We start from the raw sequence: 23,340 nt of genomic DNA on the forward strand, positions 1-23,340 counted from the left end.
TTTGTTATTGTGTTTAGGGAATAGAAATACAATATATGATGTGAGATCATGGTGAATTAATAACCGAGAATGGTCCTTAATTTGTGATAAATGTCAATTCCAATTTGTATTTAAAAGACCAGGCCCATTCAGAAAGTCTTGCTTCCTGGTTTGTGCTTTTCTGCAGTGAGTCAGAATGAACATAAACTGGAGACATTTTGAGAGGATAAATAGTCATAAATTTGCCTGAATGAATTGGAGTTGATGTACTTATTCAAAAAAAGTCATAAAAAGTCTGATACAAGCAAGGCAATGAAAGCGAGGACAGTGAAGGCAGCTGGCCGTCGGGCGGAACCTTTGTCTCAGTCCGCATTTTCTACACGGGCCCATTTGTAACGGACCGAAGCTAAGTACCTGGCGTAATGGAAGTGTAAGATGCTTACATTGAATTTTAATTAATGTATCAGGAAAGATTCTTTATTGATTGGCTTCAGTGTATTGTTGATTTCAACGGTTGCCAAAGATTGTGGGTAAAAGTAGCTCCGTCGTTGCCGATATTTCCGTGTAATTTAATGACCGTCCTGTGGGAAACGGATTGTAACGACATTAGTGGTTTAACACATTTACAAACCAATCTGGTTAAAATCGGTAATCAGTGAGTTGAACAAATGTTTAAAAAATGTATAACATAATAAAGACCCATTCTAAAGGTGAATAAACCAGCATGGCAATCATGATTTAAATGTAACATTTAATGTCCTTAGCTTTAAACACAGCAGGAGAACTCTTATTAGAATATCAACCACAAGCTTACAACACCCTTAAATTCACAAAAAAGTCTTAAGAGCATGTTTAATTCTGCTTGGCGGTAGTGCTGAAACAATTATTAGCAAAACCTCTGATCATTTATAAAGTTTTGAAGTCATTTGCAAAGAATATGTTGGCAGAGGTTTCTCAAATTTGAGGACCATCCATCTGTAAGAGCTTTAAGACACATCCTGTGGTTAAAACTCCCAAACTAGAAAGTTTACCTTTTGATTTAAAGTTGTTCGGTTGCACAAACGATTTTCAAAGGTTAAGTAAAAATCAACCTGTGTGCTTAAAGTTATTCTCTTATTCTCAGGAAAAATGCAAGTGCTGCTATGCTCAGCAACTATGAGGTAAGGTGTTATGTCTCACTGTTTTCCATAAAACCTTTTGTACTGTTCAGTCAAAACATTAATATAATCAAGTGTCACTTAATATATGTTTGTCCGTATGTTTCTCAGGTGTACAAACTCCTGACGGACCTGAAGGAACAGAGGAAGGACAGCGGGAAGAACAAACACAGCGCGGGGCAACAGAACCTCAACACCATCATGTATGAGGTCGGCACACATTCGTCTTCCTGTCTCTAATGGCTTTACCCTTCTCTTAGAGTCTTTTTTTCTATCATATCAAAACTTTTACAACTGAGTGCCTGTGGTTTCCTCTGCATATTCACACAGACGCTAAAATATCTGTCGAAGACGCCCTGCAGCAGGCAGAGTCCAGAGATCGTCAAAGAGTTCCTCAACACCATGATGCCTCACAAACTCACAAAGTCAGTGAGCTTAACAAAGCCATAGATGTCATCATTCATAGTTACATTTGAAGATTACATAAGATAAAAGTAATACTGTATGTTTATACTGCTCTGAACTCGTACTCATGTACTGTATGATATTTTTCCCCATCAGGGCAGAAAAACTGCAGCTACTGAACCACCGGCCACAGACAGCAGTGGAAATTCAGCTAGTGAGTGTTTACTTTAATGTCACAAATTACTATTATATGTTATTTTAGCTCTCTGTATCTGTTATTCACTTCTGGAGTACATTTTCCATAATTGCTCACGTATTTATTGTGGTAGACGAGACAGTGTGTTAGATACTTAGACTGTCTTAAAGGATAAATCTGGGTTACAGAACAGAAAATGAAGTGGTCCTACTTCTGAGTATTGTTTATATAAACTAAGTCCCACATACCCATCCTTGATGCTGGAAATATACTCAGAACCATTTGTGTATTAATCCATCGTAGAAAGTAGTGCACTCTTATCTTTGCTCCTTCTTGAGTAATACGCGGGCCATGTTTTTGAAGATTTCTGACCTCAATAACAATGAATGTGGATGGTTATAGGAAAGTATTGAGAAACAGACTGCATGTTGTTTGTTAACTTTGGTATTAATTGACAATCACATAAATATAGAATAATGTCAGTCTTGCCCTTAAAGACCAAAGGCTGTGGTCGAATTGTGCTTTGTTGCTTATGAAAGTTCCTAACTGAGGGAAATCCCCCGGATATATCTAATTGACAGCCATAAAAGAAGTTTGAATACTCTTAATTAGGGATGCACAATACTGGATTTTTTGCCGATATCCGATATTTTCCAACCCTTTTTTGCCGATTTTGATACGGATATATTCGGCACGTTTTTTTCCACCCAATTGCAGAGAACACAACAAGTCTCCCCTGTAGTGGAATTGATATCATGTCTACTCTTATTGTAGTGGCCCACTGGCAGAGGCAGAAATAACATAACACAGTGCTTCACTGGGCAATATAAGAGAACTACTTAAACTGAGGCTATGTACAAAATGCCATATTTATTTGCATGTAACATTTTCTTTCAAATAAATCTGTATTATTCATACAACTTAGACAGGCTTTGTTGATGCTCTCCCTGAGACAATACTGACAATAGCCACAACTAGGCCAAATTTTACCTGTTGCACAGAACAAATGCATAAAATTACCTTGCTGTCCTTTTCGCAGACCGCAGACATCTTGCACCCTTCATCACGCTTGCCGAAAGAGGTTTGGTGCATGCAGTGCGCGCTCACACTCGCGCCGAGCTAATGTCGTAGCATTACGTCAAGCTTTTTTTAGGGAATCATCGAGGATTTACACATAATTACAGCATTGTTTTTTTTACAGAAAATATCGGCAGAAAAATTACAAAATATCGCGCATCCCTACTCTAATTGATATGTAAAGTTGATTTAATGCTTCCTTTCCTATCACCTTGAGCAAAGGAAACACTGGACCATACTTTAAGACAAGAAAAGGACATAATACTGTCCAACAATTCCTTGCAGTAACGTTAATGCAATTCAACATTTTTCCTTTCAGAAGAACAAATTATCATGAATTAAACGTTTAATATTTTTTTATACAATTTGTTTTTGATACCACTATACTAATTGTGATTCATGTCGATGGACATGAGTTGACAGGATTGTGACAGATATATGGTTTCACTTCAGTAACGGTTGCATATATTCCTTTGTAATTTCAATTCGGACCTTGTGATGCAGTCATATTTTTTAACTGGGTTGTCCATGTCTAGGTAATAATTCATGGGTTTAAGTATGAACATTTCGTAGCCCATCATTGGAACATTGTAGATTGTGCCAGTATCAATCATGTTGCATAGTTAGGTAGCCTAATGTCGGTGTAAGTCCCTTTGATTGCTCCTTTACATCTTTCCCTGACCTCATGACGTCGAGTTTAAGGTAAAGTGTTTAGAAAACAACATTGAATGTAATTTTTTTGACTATTCAAATACAGCCAAAGTTTAATTTTGACTTACTGAATTTCAACCCACAAGCTGTGTGGATCCCTTTCTGCATTAAACATGACTCCTTTGATTCCAATATAGAAAGAAAATAACAGTCAAAGCCACTCAGAGGTGGGACCTTTTTTAAATGTCTGAATCTGTGTCACTGATGCTTTCATGGAGATCCACCTCTCTGCAGAACACGACATGGACAGCTTGTTCATCCAGGCCAAATTGCATTTAGGGGTTTACAGACATTCAGTCCATTACCAGAGACATCAATAACCTGTGACAGTGCACATGGAAAAGTAAAATGCCCCTGCAGCAATCTAGACTCACATCCAAAGCATATTTCCACAGCTACACATTGACCTCACACTGGACCAATCGGTACACAAACTTTTTCTGTCTTGTTTATTAAATCATGTTGCAACATTTCTGACATCTGAAATCCTTGTTGTTTTTAGTTACCTCTTGCTGTCGTTTGAATGTGCTAACATCCAGTGTTACAAACCACTTAAGCTTGAATGCACTAAATAAGTGAGGACAACAAATCCCAGTCAGGATGTGCAATTTCATGCCAACAGAAATAGTTGTGTTAAATGTTTATATGTTAATGATATGCAAACAAATTCCAAGTTTTTTTCACAATCTTGGACACAGCAGTTAACATTTCACCTCTAACTTCTTTAATTAGTTGTTTGGATGCTTTCAGTCTTATCACATGATCTTCATCAGCATGTTATGTATAGCATATTGTCTTGTTTGACATGCATATTAAAAAAGTGAGAGAAGAGTTATTTTGTGTTTTTTTTTAAGCATGTAAACATTCTATAAATGTGCATATGGCATAATATATTTTCTGTGTGTGTTCAGTTGGTGGAAGAGAGTGAAGAGCGGTTATCAGAGGAGCAGATTGAGGAGCTCATCCAGACGGTGGCAGGCGCTCTACCTGGTGACCCGGAGAAGGAAAATGCAGATGCAGAGATGGATGAAGCTGGTGAACAGTCATGACACAGTGACGTGCCAGAATGACTCACACCTCATTCTGTGATTTGACACGTTGAGGGAAGTCTAAAATCATCACAGAACCGGACTGGTTGCTTTTACCTGTTTGAACTGAGCAACAAGCTGACAGTAGGGATGCACACAGCTGCCTGGACAATGCTAAAAGGACCCTGTTACTTAATCATTTTAAGAATGGGGGTGAAAAAACAGGCATGTTTAAATACAACTTGATGCAAATCCAACGTGCACACTCCTTCATAAGTACAGGTTTCTGGTTTCAGGTTCAGATGATTTGCATTGTATTGGTCTAATTTGTATTTCACCTCAAATAATGTTTATGTAGAGACTGATATTAACCTCTTGTGACTTAATTTAAGTCGTCACTCTTCACCTTGGAGCCTAAAATGAGGGGGTTTTGCTGCTGTAGGATTTCCATAAGTCATGCAATTAAACTTGCAATAGTACAGCACTAACAAGGGGTCCAAAAGTATCGTTAGAGCAGCTATGTTATATAAATATATGCCCCAAAAGTAACTGCCGTCTCTTATTTACGCAATATTTTTCAAAACATGCTGATATCTTATTTCTGCAACAAACAGCTGAAACATGTCTGCAGCTTTTTGTCACTTTGAATGATGTGGTCATCAAGCAGGAAAGGTAACACCACAACAGATACTTTTAGCAAAGGCTTCTTCTGGTTCACATGAGGTGCAACGTGACAGACTGTGAAGAACTGGGGCTAAATTAGGGATATAATCTGAAACCCATTTTACTGTCAGAGGATGTGGCATAACATTAAATGTATCTTATTTCTCCATCACACTGGGCCTTTTTGCTGTTTATCTTAGAAGGTAGTCTAAGGTCTTGAGTGATAATCAAAAGTGGTAGTAAACCAGAAATCATTCTCTATTCATGTTATTGTTTTTTAAGCACCAATGATTGTTGTTATTAGATACTGTAGGTTTCTGTAACAACTCAAGATATAACCTGCAGGCTGATGCATAAACAGACAAACTCCTATACTACACGCTAGCAGAGGAAGGATGTGCTGGTTAGACTCATGTACCTCTCTGTTTTTGGCTTCCTGTTCGTGTATCACATCAGTTTCATAATTACTTTGTATCTTCCAAAGGAAAGAAACCCAGGCAAAGTGAAAGTCATGGACACTTATTTATTACTTGCACATCCAGGAGCCCCACCTTCAGTTAAGATTAAAAGTGATGAACACATCTTTCAGATTTCATCCCATCATGAAAGAGTTCAGAATCAGAATCAAATACTTTTTTCACCCCCGGGGGAAAATTCAGGCATTACAGTTGCTCTGACACCATGGCTAACATGGTTAAGCAAGAAGTTTGAAAAGTATAGAGATATTAAACTGCACTGTCTTGAAGCTATTTTATCTACCCACCCATTCCCACACAAACTAAGTATTCATGCATAAAGGTGCTGGATTACACACAATCATTTTGTGTGACCCTATTTGCATCCAGAAAACACCCCTGATCTTAATACACAAAATGAAGGACTGAAGGATTTGGAGTGCAGAAAATATATTTGTTTTAAAAAAAATAATCATTTGCACCCTTTATCAAGTCAAAACTGTTCCCTTCCCATAAGCAGGCCTACTTAGCTCATTGATTGATGTAAGTATCTCCTTATTCCTCTATTTCAGTAGCTAATTTATGTTCTCTTCATTATAATTAGACAGGGTTACCAATGTAATTTGATCACACTTGCTCCACCACAGGGGCCGCAAGCGATCATGAACATCCAGAGAGTCACCAAAACGTGTTGTACTAATGAAAAGGAGGGTGCATGAAATGCGGCGGGTTTAACCTCAACTAAATCCCACACTGTGATTAAATTTCCCCTGAGGGCTTTTACTGAGAGCATACGAATCGATGAAGTAAAGTAATTTAAACCCGGGTGCGAAAAAAGCCTGCTTTGGCAGTGTCACTGCGGCGGAATAGCCCTTTAACAACCCCACCAATAGGAGTCGCCCAAGCAGATGTGTTTAAGATAATCGACCAATCAGCGCTCCGCCTTCTCTGCCTGCCTGCGCTCGTGCTCACTGGATATATTTTTTTCTCTCAACGGTAGATACGGCACGACTTCTCACTGTGCAAAGTTACATCAGGAGCCAGCGGTGAGATGTCGTGTAATAATGTGTTTTTTGGACACTGAATGAGGTATACATCACGGATGTTACCTCCACCAATAGATGAGACAAAACACCGATGTGGCTGCGGGAAAAGGAGCTGCTGGTTTCAGCTTTTTGGATCAAGGTTGACGTGTTTTTTTTCTTCGTATTTCGGCAGTTTCACAGACGTTGGTGAGTGAACACCATTTATATTCGACTAGCTTCCCTCACACAGCTAAATAAATCTTTTTCTATCCGGTAAAAATGTTAAAATAACGCCTTTGACGGTAAAGGTGAGCTGTGTTTAGGTGGCTGCTGGTCTCTTACGTTGTGTTTGACTGATAGCAGGTCAATCACCTGGTGGCCGGCTGCCTGCCTCGGGTGCATATTTGCAGACAAGATGCATTATCAAGCCAGGCCAGATGTTCATGGCTGCTGGGCCTTAGCTTTACAGCTGTGGAATAATCCTATTTTATACGCACACACACACACACACACACACACACACACTCACCATTGGTTGCGGTAATAACTTTGACCTGTTTGCATCAATATGCACCTGGTTCACCACTCATTTTATGTAAGGCGGCAAAACAGAGTGCACGATGAAGCAGCTGCAATAGTACCTTTAGGACAGTTATTTAACATTTTTGAGAGGGAGCTTTCTTTGCAGCATTAAGATGACAAGAGAGGGAATCTACTAGAAATACATGCACAGAGAAATAAATCATAAAAAACAGAACATGCATGTGAGCAGTCCAACAATGGACACTGTATATTATCAGGGTCACCTCATAATTTGTGACACGCAACCAAAAGAAGTTTTGATGGGGAAGCAGTAAAATTGAACATCATTGAATTCTTATGGTTGAGTGGAAACTATTATAGGGTAGAACACATAATGCTAAAGATCAGCTGGTACAAAATACATGTAAACACAAAGCTACCACTTAAGAGACATAAATTCAGTGGGTAGCATTCAAGGAAACTCCAAGCATTAACAGACATGTGGTTGGTATATACTTAAACCAAGTCCAGCGGAAACGTTGGAGGTAAAATCTGTGTTCCCTGTTGTGAAGAGTAAGGAGTTGACAGTGGCTTCTACAACCTTCTTCTTCAAGATGTCAGTTTGCCGCTTGCCTGCCAGCCACCACAACTACCACCTACAGGCTGACTGTGATCACAGGTCACTGCGTCTGCTTATTATAGACTTTGGTTTTTTGACTTGTCTCTGATCAGAGAACACGGGGTCCGTCCCCAGAGTAGGTACCAACTGCGAGGATTTTTAGAAACTTTATGAAAAAATAACTAATGGAGTCTAGTCAGGCAGATAGCTCTGGGTTCAGTTGCCCAGGTTTCAGATATGTCTCTGCACTTTCTGTTTTTTTTGTAAAATACAATGTGCATGAAAGGGAATTTAGTTTGAGGCAACGCAGCATTGAAAATATTCTAGATAATAATGCAACAACACGGACTCTTGTAGCCTAACACTGGAATAGTAGCTAGGACTGGTGGTAAGTGAGCGGCTGTCTGCAGGGCCAGCTAACAGATAAAGATGAAACAAGTAACCATTTGGTCTGTGGACAGAAAAAGTAATCAGCAACTGTTTTCAGTCTTTTTTTTTATCCAATATTGACAACTTCTAAATTATAACGATTTGCTGCTTGTCCTGGTTTTCCTTGAAGTAAACTCAATATTTTGGGGTTTAAGACTCAATTTGAGGACATCAACATACCTTAGGAAGAAATCTTTATGGGTACGTTACACTTTTTATCAGACATATTAGAGACCAAAAGATAAAGTGAGATATGGCCCTTTTTTAAAGAGAAAAAAAAAAAAGCAAGGCTCGTCTTAAACCACTGGCCTAATTCTCTGCAAACTCCAAGTGGCTTAATCTCTGCATGGAAATGCATTGGAATTACATGTAAAGCTTGTGGAAATACCAGTGGACTTAGCAGGGCTTAAGGCAGCACCTACGCCATGGTGTCCCCATTTCCAGCTGTTTTTCCTCTTTGCTTTGATCGTCACACACAATTTTACAGGCGAGCTACTCCAACCCTGGGAGAGGAGTGTTCCCCCACGTGGCATCCAGATGTCAGGCTCCCTGTACATTCAGTCTCAACACGACAGAAATACCAAAATACCTCTGAGAAAGAGAGACATATTCCCTGTTTGCTTAGAGCTTCTGTAAGAAGAATACATTTGTGGAATGTTATGATCTGTAATGTGGCCTTATAAGTAAAGTTACCGCAGTGAAACCTGTGTTTGGAAAGTTATGCAGTTAATTTTTAACTGAATTCTTTTGTTTGTGTACGCTTGTGTGTTTTAGTTTGTTGTTTGCTAAAAAGAGGAATGAAAGGCTGGCTGATGTTGGTGTAACAGCTCGTGTGCAAATTGCAGAAGAGAAATGGGGAAGTTGCACGAAGGCTCGCTTCGGCATTAGCAATCTGATCTTAAACAAATGGCTCTCTGTGGCAGAAACTGTCTGTGAGAATAAAAACACGAGGAAGCGGTAATTAGCGGCTGAAGATAAACTGTCTGAGAGTAAACTCTGATATGGCTCGACAGACAGTGGCTCTCAGGAGGAGGGATGCAGAATAAAACTGGGTGTGTTTCAGCCTCTCTGGAAGTGTTTAAGTGTTCTTGGCAAAGTAACACAACAGGAACCATCACACCCTGCCTGCTCATAATAGATCTCTTTTTCGGGGAATCAGGGCAGCGGCTAATATTAGGACATTTTTGACTGTGTATTTTTTTATTTCTCGACAAGTTGTGACATCATAAGTGGAAATAAAAATCTCAAACTTCTTTACGATGAAACGGAATGAAACAATTTTTGTTTGAAGGCCAAACAGATTCTGGTGCAGTTCTTATTGACGTGTACGACGTCTTTTTATGTTTTAGGTAGAAACAATGGATAAGAGACGTGGCTGCCTGTGGAACGCAGCAGGCCTGGATCCTGCCCTCCGACCCCAGGGCTGAGGAGCTGCAGAGGAGTGAGGAACCATCCCTTCCCCACCCCTAAAAATCACCCCTCAACTCCACCCTCCATCTGGCCTTCCTCAGCATCACCTCAGCTGTCTTGTGTCTTTATGTGTTTGTAGCCAAGACTTGAACTGAAATTCAATCTGTGTCCAGCCACCAGAGTCCTCGGTTGTGCATGAATTTTATGAAGCAACCATGAGGAACTCCAGATCGAGCCTTCTACTGGGCTGCGTTCTCCTCTGCTCCGCCTCTCTGCTCTACCTGGGCATGAGCGGCATAGAGTGCCCGCCAAAAAGTCATCGATACCGCTGGATGGAGCTAAACCTGGGTTCAGCCAATCAGAGCTTATCCCTGACTGATCACTTCCCCGAAGACACGCCCCTGATCTTTATCGGAGGCTTCCCTAGAAGCGGCACCACGCTGATGCGCGTCATGCTGGACGCCCACAGTCACGTGAGGTGTGGGGAGGAAACCCGAGTGATTCCCCGCCTCCTGGCCATGAGGGCTACCTGGAGCCGCTCAGTGAAGGAGAGGATACGACTGGACGAGGCTGGTGTTACTGACCAGGTGTTGGACTCAGCCGTGCGAGCGTTCCTGCTGGAGGTGAGCTAGTGTGTGTGTGTGTGTGTGTGCAATCTGCTGGGTTGAATTTGCCCTAAAAATCTCAACAACATCTGAACTCTCGCTGTTGTGAAATGTATGATTCAGTTGTTCACAGACACACACACACACACACACGGTTATTAAAAGCTATTGTAAATACGTTAATTAAGATGTTTAGCAGAATGTGCTTTTACGCCTTAGATTAAAAATGATTTCCTTATTGGTCTATTTGAAAAGTTGTGAGAAATGACCCCCAAATATTGCATTTTCTGCAGTATGGGACAAAAAAAGCAACAATTCCTCCATTTGAGAAGCCGGAACCAGTAAATGTTTGGCTTTTGTCCTTGAAAAATGACTGAAATGGAAAGTATGTAATTAATAAATAATAAATGAAAATCAGACTACATGTGGATTAAAAATAAAATCTTGGGGGGCGCTTGTTTAGCTCAGTTGGTAGAGCAGGCGCCCCAAGTACGGAGGCTGTCGTCCTCATCGCACTGATCGCAGATTTGACTCCCAGTCTGCCGATCATTTGGTGCGTGTCATCCCCCACTCTCTACTCCACATACTTCCTGTCTCTCTTCAGCTGTCCTATCAATGAAGGCAAAAAGCCAATAAAATAAAATCTTACAAACTAGGCATCAAACATCTGTAATCATATAAAGTAAATTTAAAGGTCTATTGAACAGTTTTGGTTAGGGATGCACGATATTATCGGCGCGTTATCGGTATCGGCCGATATTGGCTTAAAAATGAACTATCGGATATCAGCGTGTTGGCCGATATCCGCCGATATAATATATATATTAACTGATAAAATAATGGGCTGCTGCATACTTGATTAAATGCCCGACCTGAGCGCAATGTCCCCGGCGCGAAGAAGACCTGAGCGGCGCAGCGTGATGACGTCACGTGTGTCTACCTGCAGCATGAGAGAGTTAGAAGCCAAAATGTCCGTGGTGTGGACGTTTTTCAAAGTGTCCGAAATAGATCGCAAAACTGCTATTTGCAGTGACTGCTCAGCTTCGGTGATGCGAGGAGGAGCCAAGGCAAAGTCTTTCAACACTACAAACTTGATTAACCATCTCAAGACCCGTCACCCCGACCGTTGTAACAAATGTGATAAGAGTATCACCATTATACTGTACGCTAATTCCAATACAGAAGAGAGTTGATGATCGCTGCAATTAGTTGTGCGGGAAAAAAATATCGGTATCGGTAATCGGCTAAATGAGTTGTAAAATATCGGATATGGGCAAAAAATCCAATATCGTGCATCCCTAGTTTTGGTTACATCTACAGAATTGCATGATGACGGTAGATTGAACATAAACCACTAAGTGGTGATGAAAGACATAGTTTGACATTTTTAAAAGGACGCTTGTTCAGTTCCTTGCTCAAAGTACGAAACCACACTCAAATCTGTTGAGTGAATATGAAAACTACAACCACTAATTATACATGCTATATCTCTTTTTGTTTAGTGTAATTCTAACTTCATGGAGAGCTATTGGCCTGATTTTTTTTTTCTCTGCGAGATGCAACTCGAAAATTTTCATTTTCGCTCCATTGCTATCATTTAGAAAGTAAACATATTTCCCAACACGTCCAAGTGTTGCTTTAAAGAAGTTAGTGTAACATTTGAATTTGTGTAACTGTCTCAGCACTCACAATTAATTAATGTATTTTTGGTCAAATATGAATGATCTGCTTTAATATGATAATTGCTATTGCCTGTGTTTGTGAATGACACACATACTTATATTTTGCATCTCAATATGAGCATAAAAATGCTGGTGTGTGTTGTGCAAAACAGCTTTGGCATGTCTTGTTGACATTCTGGCTGTTTCAGGTGATAGTGGGCCACGGGGAGCCGGCTCCTCGCCTGTGCAACAAGGACCCGTTCGCCCTGAAGTCTCTCTCATATCTGTCCCGCATCTTCCCTAAAGCCAAATTTGTGCTCATGCTCCGAGACGGACGGGCGACCGTTCACTCCATGATATCACGGAAGGTATACTGGGGTTCTTCCTCTTGTGACTAATGTTTCCAAACAGCAATTTGTCTCTTCGTGATTGGTCTCCTGTGTTTATCTAATCTCTCTGCCTCCATTCACAGGTGACCATCTCAGGCTTCGACCTGACCAGCTACAGAGACTGTCTGACAAAGTGGAGCAGTGCAGTGGAGACCATGTTCAGCCAATGCCAGGCAGCGGGGGAGTCACGGTGTCTGCCCGTCCGCTACGAGCAGCTCGTCCTCCACGCGGAGGAGGAAATGAGGAAGTTGCTTCACTTCCTAGATCTGCAGTGGGACCCGTCAGTGCTGCACCACGAAGAGCTGATCGGAAAGGCTGGTGGTGTGTCTCTGTCCAAGTGAGTCCTTGAAATGTGTGTTTGTGTGTACACCTTGCTCACCTCTTTGCTGCATTGCTATCTCACCCTTCAGGTTATTATAGTTTAATGTACCAAGATTTTTAGATATTTGCTGGCAAGACAGGGGGCTTGAAGTTGAGCCTGATATGACTTTGAGAACATCAACACAGAGCTTTAAAGTGCCTTCAATTCAGTTCTAGAGGCCTGAATTCTTTTTTAACATTTAATTTTGGTTAGAAATAATAAAAAATAAACATGTCATGGTTCTCACTCTCATAGTCAGATTTGTTTAAATTATGTACTTTAATAATTTTAAATTATTTATTTCTTTAATGCCTTAAACATGTTTTCCGTTCAAAGATATTGTCACGTGACACAGACTGAATGACGGGGGTATGAACTTCCATGTCACCTCCTGTGTCTAAACCCGTGTAAATTTAATGTAAATTGAAATGATGCTTGTCACACTGGGCTCTTCCTAGAAATGTGGTTCTATGACTAGAGTTTGAAGCTGATTTAACCCTGTACATTAGAATAAGAACACCTTCCTCTTTCATGCCCAAACATCAAAACCAGCTGCCACGGCCTCTCCTTTCAAAGAAATATTCAGAAGTCAGTGTTCAACATTCAACATTCAAGGTATACTCTACAAGCTGTAGTTTGAGGTAGATTGGCTGACTTCCTGTTTGGTTTAGTTCACGAGGCCAAGCTTTTTGTCAAGTCTTCAAAATGATAAATTCCTTCCAAATTTTGTACATTTAGGCGAATGGCACAACAGGGACTTTTTTAGGGGCGCTATCAAGTCATTTTGCCACATCAGAGTGAAAAAACCTGGATGTAAAAGTGTAAATGATTACAGAGATCTTCTTCTGTCTGTGTGTTTATTAGCTATAATTATTCCTCCTGTGAAGCAGCTATAAAAGGTGTTGTTTTTCAGGCTGCTAAAAGGCAGCACTTTCACAAGCTCTTTCTCAGAATAAACAGGTTTTACTTACACTTGTGCTGCTTGTTAATAGCTGACATATATATATATATATATATATATATATATATATAGAGAGAGAGAGAGATCTCTTAGAACGTAATATATTTGGATACATGCTAAAGACATCTAGTTTTAATGATTTATTTTTTGAATGTATAGATGAAGATAAAATGCTCTAACGCTAATTAATATTTTTGGCCTGTGTTTACTTTTGTTGTTATTTTCTTCTTCACCATCTGTTCGGTGACAGGATGAGAGTAAAAGAGAGGCGATGAGGGTCATTTGAAACTCTAATGATCGATCTATACGAAATTGAATATCTACTGGCCCTGTCCACAGGAGGGGTCAGGATGCAGGGTCAGGGGAGTCACATGGCTACTCCCCCCTGAGGTCTGTGTCTAGATAACGCAGTCTAGGCCTTATTTTGTAAATGCCTTTACTCTCAACTGACTTGCCTTCATCTGCTGCAGTCAGTGTCTTCCTACATTTCCAAGAAAGACATTTGAGCCGCCAAGAGTTCAGCATTCAGAGTTTTCATGTGACGCAGCCAAAGATTTTAAAGGTCAATTAAAGCTTACAGACTCCAGTATGTGTTTAATTTGTGTTGCTCCACTTATTTGTCGTGATGCGAGTAGAGGACGTATTTGCAGGCCAGCAGCTCTGGGGATTTGGTGAGAATCTGGCGGCTTTATACGGCAAAAACCCGAACCTGGCGTGTGTTTGGAGGAATTAGGCCCCACTATTTGATGAGTTATGCAACGACTGGCACACAAATGTTTGAAAACGTCCTCAGAAATTCAGTGTACATGCTCTCACGTACATATATTTATTCAGGGTGGATGTGTTGATGTGTATGGAAGATTTATAATGCCTTAATTTTGACTGTGTGTTTGACTGTGTGTGTGTGCAGGGTGGAGCGCTCCACAGACCAGGTGATGAAGCCGGTGAACACAGAAGCGCTCTCTAAGTGGGTGGGGAACATTCCCCCTGACGTGTTGAGTGACATGGCTGAAATCGCCCCCATGCTAGCGCGCCTCGGCTACGACCCCCACGCCAACCCTCCTGACTACACAAGACCGGAGCCTGTGCTGGCTCCATTCAACTACTCACAGGTGAGGTTCAAAAAAGAACCTGGGCTCATTGTTTTTCTGCTTGTTTGCAGTATTAAACATGTTGAGATTGGCATAAACAACTGGTTTACAGTAGAAAGATCTTTTTGGGCTCTTTGAGATGTTAGAAATTGCTTGTTTGCTAGAAGACCGTGAAGGAAGGAAAGAAGGAGACGTTCAAATTATGATAATGATAGAGTTCCATGTGCAATTGTTCTATTAGGGGTAAAATACAACTTCAGATATCAGGAGCAATAACACAACACAAAACACAACAACAATTGACAATAATTATTTTATTATTTGGGACTTTTAAGTCTATTTTCTTTGAACAAAGCAGAAATTCTCTCCTATTATATTATTCCACACTTGCTTCAGTGACTCTGACACCTTTATAAAAAAGTACAGAGAGTACTCAAGTGGAGCGACAAGTGTCTAAATAAAATAAAGTCTTTAAACAGACTTGTGGGCTGCAGTTGTGTTACTTATACGGTATGTCATCTACCATTTCTAGGTGTTCAATTGCCTGTTTAAGCAACATGAACGAAACTCGCCGTATCCTAATTCATGTCCGCACACACAACCTCACGGCTGACTGCAGGCCTCTAAAAGTAAATACTCCGCAGCACATCGGCTCGGTGAACATCAGTTGTAGCCACAGCATTAACCAGCACCGGGCTGCCACGGGTAACAGGAATGCTCTTACTAATAACTGAGCGTGCGCCTCGATCTGTGACGGCAGCAGCCTTGCACGCTTGTTTACAGTTCACAGGCCGGTGACACAGACTCTGCATGTACAGCGGTCAGGTCTCTGTGTGCTCTGATGATGAGCTGCGCTGATGTGATATCAGATGGACTTGTCCTGTGGATTAGTCATGGAAAATGAGAACTGGCGAATTTTAATTTTGCACTGAGCAACAATAAAGTAACAGCTTAACGTGTATTACTTGATTTGCTTCACTGTCGCATCCTGCAATGTGAATATTGCAATATCGCAATTGCGATTGTTATTGTATAAGACGATTTATCGTGCAGCCCTAGTGTACAATTACATTTAATATCATGCATCTTTAAATGTATCATCTGGTGCAATGTAAGTTTTAACTTCTTATTATTCACTGCAAATATTATATATTATATTATATTGTACTATTGTTATACAATTAGGCACTGTCCCTTTTGTATTTAACCCATATAGATTTTGTATTTTATAATTCACCTATATTTGAGTTGTTATTTCCATATAACTCTTTTTTATACTGTAATTTTGGAGCAATCTGGCGCTACAATTTCCTTCAGGATTAATACAGTTCAATTTTATTTATTCTTGCTCTTAATAAATGTAGAGATATTAAATGTAAAAATAGTTTTAGAAGATTTTAAACGTTTTTAATTGTTCTATTGATTATTTTTTCATTAGTAATAATAATCAACATGAAGGTTTGTAATATCTAGATTTAGTTTTTTATACAGTAGTAACTGAAACGTATGAGCTCCCAGCAATAACACCAACAAGATCACTTATAGAAACACTCCAAAAAATTGGGACTACAGATGGATTAATACCAGATCAAAGGGGTAAATCTGAGGTCACTGACGGGGTATGTTTTCATTTTCTGTTAACCATCGGATTTCACCCAATGATCTCGATTCTTTGTAACACGTACCGAGTCGACTCGCGTCACATTAAATCGAAAAATTCTTGTTTTGTTTAGCTGCAAGCTAAACCACACAAATAATAATTTTTATCATAACTTTTTCATTTTTAGCCCCTTCCCTCAAGAGGCTTTGCCTTTTGCCAGGCCACAATTGTAAATACATTCTTAATGACTTACCAGGTTAAATAAATGTTAAATAAAATAAATTTATCTAGATTTGGGTACAAAAAGGATCAAACACAGGTCATTACTTCCTGATTCTGGGTGATTTCATTTGATTTAAAGGTATGAAGTACAGAAACCCAGCCCCTTTTTGATCCAGCTTTAATCACTCACACAAATCACTAAAACATTATTTCCCACTCCCCCCATTGATGTTGGGATGAATCAAAGCACAGAGACTCGAGGACACAGCTGAGACATGTAATCCACATTAAAAAATCCTCTAGATTTCCCGTTACAGTCTTGATAATTGTGACTTTTCTTTCCACAGAGTTTGAAGGGAACAGAGACTCCACACCCCAGTTAAGCGAGGAGAGGAATTTCTGTAAAATCAGCTTTGCAAATGGATGCACCTTAAGCACAGACTTCCGGCTCAGCAGTAATCACACCTCACAGGAAAGTTTTTAAAGTGTTCCATGTGCATTTTTGAATTGTTTGTAAGACTTGTGAGCAGTGTCGACATCGGTACAAGGATTAAACACGGACTAACACGCCTACTCCCCGGTCTACTGACAGTATTGAACAGCATTTTGACGCATCGTCTCATCTCGTACCTGAAAGTATTTCCGACATGTTTGTAGGTTGTTATGATTGACCACAAATGTGAATGTGTCATAAGTCTGTCACTTGCTGAAAGCTCAGTCAGTGTTCATGAAGCCTAATGACTGTATATTTTTAAAGACGTATGTTTATTTTCTTAATAAATTATTTTGGTGTTGATCATTCATTCAGGAATCTGAAGTTGTTTATTCTGAACTGAGGATTTTTAATTGTTGTATCTTGTTGAACATGAATTAAAAAAGAGCTTACATGTTACCTCATGAGTCGTGTTTTGTGGACCAGTTATTCAGTTACAGTCATGTAAAAAAATTAGGACACCCCATTAAATATTCAGTTCTTTATTAAGAAATGTTCACATACCTAACTAATAGCTAGTATTACCCCCTTCAGTGAGACGCTTCTTGTAGTCATCTACCAGTCTCTGACATCGGTCTGAGGAAAGTTTGCCCAACTCTTCAATGCAGAATTCTTTCAGCTGTGAGATGTTTGAGGGGTTTCTTGCATGTACAGCCCGTTTCAAGTCACCCCACAGTATCTCAATGGGATTAAGATCTGGGCTTTGACTCTGCGATTTAGTTTTCAGCCAGTCCCTGGTGGATTTACTGGTATGTTTTGGGTCATTGTCATGTTGCAGGGTCCAGTTCCTCTTCAGCTTTAATTTTTTTTTACAGATGGTCTCACATGTTCCTCAAGAACCCTCTGATGATTCTATGATGGTGAGCTGGCCAGGTCCTGCTGCAGCAAAGCATCCCCAAACCATGACACTTCCACCTCCATGCTTTACAGTTGGTATGAGGTTCTTTTCCTGGAATGCTGTATTTGGTTTATCCAAAGAACATTATTCCAGAAGTCCTGGTCTTGTCTATGTTCTCTCTGGCAAACTTCATTCTGGCCTTTATGTTTTTCTTAGAGAGCAAAGGTTTCCTCCTTGCACACCTCCCATGAAAGTTAAACTTGTGTAGTCTCTTTCTGATTGTAGAGGCATGCACTTTCACATCAACAGTAGCAAGAGCCTGCTGTAGGTCCCGTGATGACATTTTAGGGTTTTTGGTGACTAATTTAAGCATCTTGTGGTCTGCTCTCTGGGTGAACTTGCTTGGATGGCCAGACCTGGGCATGTTGGCAGTTGTTTTGAATGTCCTCCACTTATAGACTAGTTTCCGGACAGTGGAATGGCTGATGTCAAATTCTTTTGAGATCATTTTAAATCCCTCACCAGACTCATAAGCTGCTACAATCTTCTTTCTGAAGGCCTCAGACAGCTCTTTTGATCTCACCATGGTCTTCACTCTCACTTCAACAGTCAGAAGCACAACAAACTAAATGTCTCATGCTGTGTTCGAAACCGCATACTAACGTACTGCCTACTACATATTCAAACAGTATGTACTGCATACTGCCTACTAACCTGACTATTAGGATGCCGGTGGCATCATACTCAGAGCCGTCTTCTCCGTATCACGTGACTTACTCGTTTACGTATGTCAGGTCTGATATCCGCCATAGTAGAAGCTGAATAGCCGCAATGCATTTTGGGGCGGTTGAGTACAACCGCAGAGCTCTGTCAGTACCCGATCCGTCCCGGCTGCCCGATATGGTTAGAATGCTTAGTGTGAAAGGTTTCGGACACACCGTGAGGTTTAAATAGGACAAGCCTCCTTCAAAATGCTGAGTTACGATGTTCTAATCATGTGCACCTGATGTGATACACCTGTGTGTGATTTTAGCCATTTTAAGTGGGAATAAATGTGGGGATGTCCTAATTTATTCCTCACCAGAAATTGCATTTTTTTTTAAATTATATTTTACAGAAAGTTTTAAAAAGTATTTTCTTCAGTTTTAATTGTTTAGTTATATTACTTGAATCTCTCAGTATTGTTCTAAATATCCATATGTCCAAATGTCATAGGGTGTCATACATTTTTTCACATGACTACATGCTTCACCATACATGTAACTGTGAGTGTAAGGTTAATGCCAGCTGAGCGACAGCGCCCTCTAGTGATAAAAAAAAAGGACACAAAATAACCTGGCAAAGAAAGTTCTCACAGTGTTTAACATCTCAGTAATTCTGGTTCTGTAGAAATAACCTCGAAAGTCACACATAATCAAACTCTTTTCTTGATTTAACTTAAATATGATTAACAAATAAAACCCTGAGATAGAGTAGGCTGCCTGATCATTACAGTTTAAAATCCACTCTGACTTCACAACCACATGATCAAACAACAAACTGATGCAAATGTTACAATGTACTGAGGTAACAGTGCAACTAGCTTGCCTCCTATAGCTTTTGGAAGACGCAGGTAATGTGGGCAGGTACTTATCACAGTCCTGTGACAGTCACAGATGGGATTTTCTGTCAGTACTGTCTGTGAGAATTACAATAAATAAAAACAAAAAGTGAGGTCTGAGGTTTGAAATAAATTGACTACATAAAAACAAAGTGTTCCAAACTATTTCTAATAAACTGACCATATAAAGGGAATCCTGTCTTTTTATTATGGCTATTTAAGCTGACCTTTGACCTTTATGTTTTATACTAAGTCACTAGCACCAGGGGCCCTGTACCTGCTAGTCTCTGGATGTGAAGACATTGGGTGCAGCGTTTTGTTCTTCTGATGGTGGGTTGGGAGAGTGAGCCCAAGCCCCCGTGCTGCTGGGCAGTGTGTGGTGGACCGGGGTGGGCGGAGCTTCAGAGTTGCACCTGATCATGTACTTGAAACACCTGGAGAACTGACAAATGCAAACAAACAGAGGCAATAGAAGCAGCAAAATTCAGATACATGATGAAATTATGACGTCAGAGCCGGAAGATTCCTATTTTAATTTCACAGGGACTACTCAAAGGTAGGAAATCTTTTCTACTCAGCTAATGTTTGGATGTTATCACACAGCATCTTAGTTTAGTCTAAAGCAGGCAAGAAAAGGCTTGATTACCAACCAGGCAAAGCATGGAAACTAATTAATATAAGCCTGTTTTCTGACCTCTGAATCTCTCCTCACATCTTCAGCAAAAATGCCCCGATGCTATGCTCAGTCATGGCTGTTTCAGCTGCTCAGAGAAATACTGACAGTTCAGAGCTTTTCAGATGAAAGTCAGGGCTGATTAGCTACATTTATCCTCAAGTGACTCCTCATTTGAGTCAGTGCCACTTTGGATTTCGGACTAGTAAAAGAGTGAGAAAGTGGGGTAAGACAGACATGATTTACCAGACCCCTGCAGCCTGCTCCTCATCTCTCACATTAGCTCCTTCTTGCATAACACACCTGAATCTGACCAAACTGTTACAATATACAATATGTGCTTGTTTTGAAAGGTAAATCTCATTTAGAAGCAGGAAAATAACCTAATCATTGTTGCTGCTGATGTTACCTGGTTGTTGAGCAGCACATAAATAACTGGGTTGAGGACGGTGCTGGTCTTTGCCAAAAGGGAGGGGATTAAACTGACGGCAGGCGGCACCACACCAGGCCGCCCAAACGAAGACAGCATTGCCACAACACCGTATGGCATCCAACACAGCAGGTATCCCGTCATCATGGAGACCACCATCAGAAGGACTCGGCCTTCCCTCCGCTCAGCTGAGGACTGGTTTATCCTGGTGACCTGGAGACACACACTGTTAAAAAAGGCCTCTGTTGCTTTGAGACTTTGGGGACTACAATAACTGCCCCACACAGGAAGCGACTCCTGAATCCTGCCAAGCAACGCAAAAGAACGGGACCAGCTCGCCAACAGCACAGAGAGTAGTGATGATACAAAGAACTTCAAGTTATAGCCTCTAAGCAAATATCAAAGTTTAACCAAGCAGGATTCAAACTAAATTACAGTAGAATCACAGAAACTTAAATGACTTTCAAATGACCTCGACATGCTCACTATATTCACATGCATACACATACTGCTTTCAAAACCAGGTGGAAGTTTCACATAGGAAGAGCTAAACACAGAGGTCAAAGGTCATTCACTGCACACTCACCTGTCTCGTCACTTCTCGTGCAGCCAGCAGGATCCTCCCATAGCAGAAGAACATCAGCAGCAGTGGCAGAAGCAGGCAGAAGACGAACAAACAGCTGATATAGGAGCGAGCCGCGGCGGAGCGCTGGTGCCACTGGACCGAGCAGGTGATGCCGGGAACCTCCGGTCCGTAGCTGCTCCATGAAACAGAAAATACCACACATTTCACATCTAACATTTTTAAGTCTGTGTTGTGAGATGTTTAATATCTCTCTGACTTGAAATTTAAAATGATATAGACCTAATTTCTTTAAGACATTTGTCCAACTTTTTGTGTAACAGCGTGAATAGACAAGGAAGGCCCAGACCTCATGTATGCAACTGAAGCAAAAATAAAAACAAAATAGGAAAATATTCAACAAATACCATGAAGCTATGAAATTGGAGGCGTTTGGTGAGCTTTTTCTCTTTTTTTCCGGTTCTAGCATCACCACACTTCACCAGTGTAAGAGTAAAGGCTCTGAGTGGAGTGAATGATTAATGCTGGAACAGTAGGCTACAGACCTGCTCCAGCCCAGCAGTGGCGGCACAGTCCAGGCCAGCGAGTACAACCAGGAGGCAGCAACAGCAAGCCAGGCCCTGCGGTACTGAGAGGAGTCAGACTGGATGCTGTTGCAAAGCAACACAGAGTATCGCTCAAAGGACAGTAGAGAGAGAGACACCAGAGATACGACACCTGATAGAGAGGGACAGATAGAACAGCAGAGCAAGATCAAGCTGAGCCAATCATTTCTCCATTTATCAGCCAAAGTCATTTCAGTATGGGAGTATTTAACTTTTGACTTAATTACATTTATCTGACAGCCATAGTTACATTTTACACACCAGTTTAAGATATTACTTACAAATCTCATTTTGCTTGAAATGCTTCTGTGCATGAGTAGGATTTTGACATTGATATGTAATTAATTGTAATTAATTGAGGGTTCAGCAATTATTTTTTTCCAATCCAATGGGTCATTTTACACGAAAGGTACATTTATTCTTGGTCCTTTAAGAAGGCCACTTCGATGGCAATACATTTGTCCTAGAAAAATGACAGCAGGACAGAAATATGACTTAGCTTTCGTAGGTGCCAAGGCAACGTAAGGGAGTATGTCTTCCACCTCTGCCACAACATCTCGTTTAACTGAACTTGAAATGGACTAGTGACGTCCGCATACGATATAAAAACATGATTTTTCATTCCATGCAGGAGTTTGCTTTACTTTTCACAACTCACCGAAAAGCGCGTTTGAGAAACCATACCACCGGCACCCGTAGGACCCTGTCAGCCACCTGCCGCGCACACTGGACGCAAAGCTGAGGGGAGTCCCGAAGATGCACACGAGCATATCGCTCGCGCTGATGTTCATGAGCAGTAGGCTAGCGGGAGTCTGAAGCCGCGGGAAGCGCGAGAACACCAGGAGAACCAGGAAGTTACCGAGGAAGCCCAGCACCAGGATGAACCCGAGAACAACGGCCGCTGCGGTGAGACCCGCCCGGCTCAGCACGCGGGTTGTGGCGGGGTCCGACTCGGAGCTCAGATTGTTGCTAGGCTCCATAAGGGTCATCATGGCCACCTGGTAATCACGGTACGACTTTAATCAGACAGAATAAAGATGCCTGTCATACACAAGAACAAAGTGAAGGGTCCTGGTTTTAAAAAGGATTTTTTTTCAGTTTCTATAGCAAGTGGGGTAGATACACGTTTTACATGTACAAGATGGTTAATACCCAACCCTGATGGTGTGGTTGAAGAGGGATGGAAAACATAACTTTCTCCCACACACGTTTGAGTTGTTCTCATACCCACAATGTGTTCACAAATCAAAAAGATAATGTATATGCTCCGTTCTCATTTTAAAAGTAAGACAGCTTTTTTCCCCCAATAACTTTAATACAAAGACCCTCAATAAGAGGTAAAATTTTGCACAAAGAAATATTAGGCTACAAACAGGAAGATGTCTGACATGAATATAATCCAATGATTAAATCCTGTTCAGCCGATATTATCTGCTTAGATATATCGGTTGGGAATGTATAATTGTGTTGGATACTCTTTAATAAAGTTATTTGTTTAAAATGCAGCATTGTGACTACCTTTGCATGTCTGTGCAAGATTTGTGCACAAACC

General features: G+C 40.7%; 3 protein-coding genes across 3 annotated transcripts; 2 read left to right on the top strand and 1 right to left on the bottom strand.

Annotated features, from left to right (window-relative positions):
* Nucleotides 1-352: 352 nt before the first annotated feature.
* On the top strand, nucleotides 353-5,388 carry crcp (calcitonin gene-related peptide-receptor component protein). The gene is made up of 6 exons (XM_069672892.1): nucleotides 353-409; nucleotides 1,103-1,139; nucleotides 1,248-1,346; nucleotides 1,467-1,561; nucleotides 1,698-1,755; nucleotides 4,437-5,388. Exons 1-6 carry the CDS (start codon nucleotides 402-404, stop codon nucleotides 4,572-4,574), a joined length of 435 nt encoding a protein of 144 aa, XP_069528993.1. The 5' UTR covers nucleotides 353-401; the 3' UTR covers nucleotides 4,575-5,388.
* Nucleotides 5,389-6,683: 1,295 nt separating this feature from the next.
* Nucleotides 6,684-17,458, top strand: LOC138595822 (protein-tyrosine sulfotransferase 1-like). Its single transcript, XM_069667276.1, has 6 exons — nucleotides 6,684-6,903; nucleotides 9,616-10,299; nucleotides 12,152-12,310; nucleotides 12,415-12,668; nucleotides 14,564-14,765; nucleotides 16,914-17,458. The coding sequence occupies exons 2-6, from the start codon at nucleotides 9,892-9,894 to the stop codon at nucleotides 16,947-16,949; spliced, it is 1,059 nt and encodes a 352-aa protein (XP_069523377.1). The 5' UTR covers nucleotides 6,684-6,903; nucleotides 9,616-9,891; the 3' UTR covers nucleotides 16,950-17,458.
* Nucleotides 17,459-19,777: 2,319 nt separating this feature from the next.
* On the bottom strand, nucleotides 19,778-22,780 carry LOC138595830 (opsin-3-like). Its single transcript, XM_069667289.1, has 5 exons — nucleotides 22,447-22,780; nucleotides 21,729-21,900; nucleotides 21,187-21,358; nucleotides 20,580-20,813; nucleotides 19,778-19,939 (listed from the first exon to the last, which is right to left on the bottom strand). The coding sequence occupies exons 1-5, from the start codon at nucleotides 22,778-22,780 to the stop codon at nucleotides 19,778-19,780; spliced, it is 1,074 nt and encodes a 357-aa protein (XP_069523390.1).
* Nucleotides 22,781-23,340: the final 560 nt, after the last annotated feature.

Source organism: Semicossyphus pulcher, unplaced genomic scaffold, assembly GCF_022749685.1.
Source record: "Semicossyphus pulcher isolate SPU_LCO1_2020_fin unplaced genomic scaffold, fSemPul1.0.p SCAF_10, whole genome shotgun sequence".
NCBI lineage: Eukaryota > Metazoa > Chordata > Actinopteri > Labriformes > Labridae > Semicossyphus > Semicossyphus pulcher.

Bases quoted from the DNA above. Each gene is read 5' to 3' on its own strand.
- crcp (XM_069672892.1), top strand. The intron at 1,347-1,466 runs GTCGGCACACAT...ATATTCACACAG, and splicing joins TCAACACCATCATGTATGAG to ACGCTAAAATATCTGTCGAA. The intron at 1,562-1,697 runs GTCAGTGAGCTT...TTTCCCCATCAG, and splicing joins ATGCCTCACAAACTCACAAA to GGCAGAAAAACTGCAGCTAC.
- LOC138595822 (XM_069667276.1), top strand. From the start codon at position 9,892: ATGAGGAACTCCAGATCGAGCCTTCTACTGGGCTGCGTTCTCCTCTGC. The intron at 12,669-14,563 runs GTGAGTCCTTGA...GTGTGTGTGCAG, and splicing joins GGTGGTGTGTCTCTGTCCAA to GGTGGAGCGCTCCACAGACC. The intron at 14,766-16,913 runs GTGAGGTTCAAA...TTCTTTCCACAG, and splicing joins CTCCATTCAACTACTCACAG to AGTTTGAAGGGAACAGAGAC.
- LOC138595830 (XM_069667289.1), bottom strand. From the start codon at position 22,780: ATGATGACCCTTATGGAGCCTAGCAACAATCTGAGCTCCGAGTCGGAC. The intron at 21,901-22,446 runs GTGAGTTGTGAA...CCTCTCTATCAG, and splicing joins TTTCTCAAACGCGCTTTTCG to GTGTCGTATCTCTGGTGTCT. The intron at 20,814-21,186 runs GTGAGTGTGCAG...GTGTGTCTCCAG, and splicing joins CACGAGAAGTGACGAGACAG to GTCACCAGGATAAACCAGTC.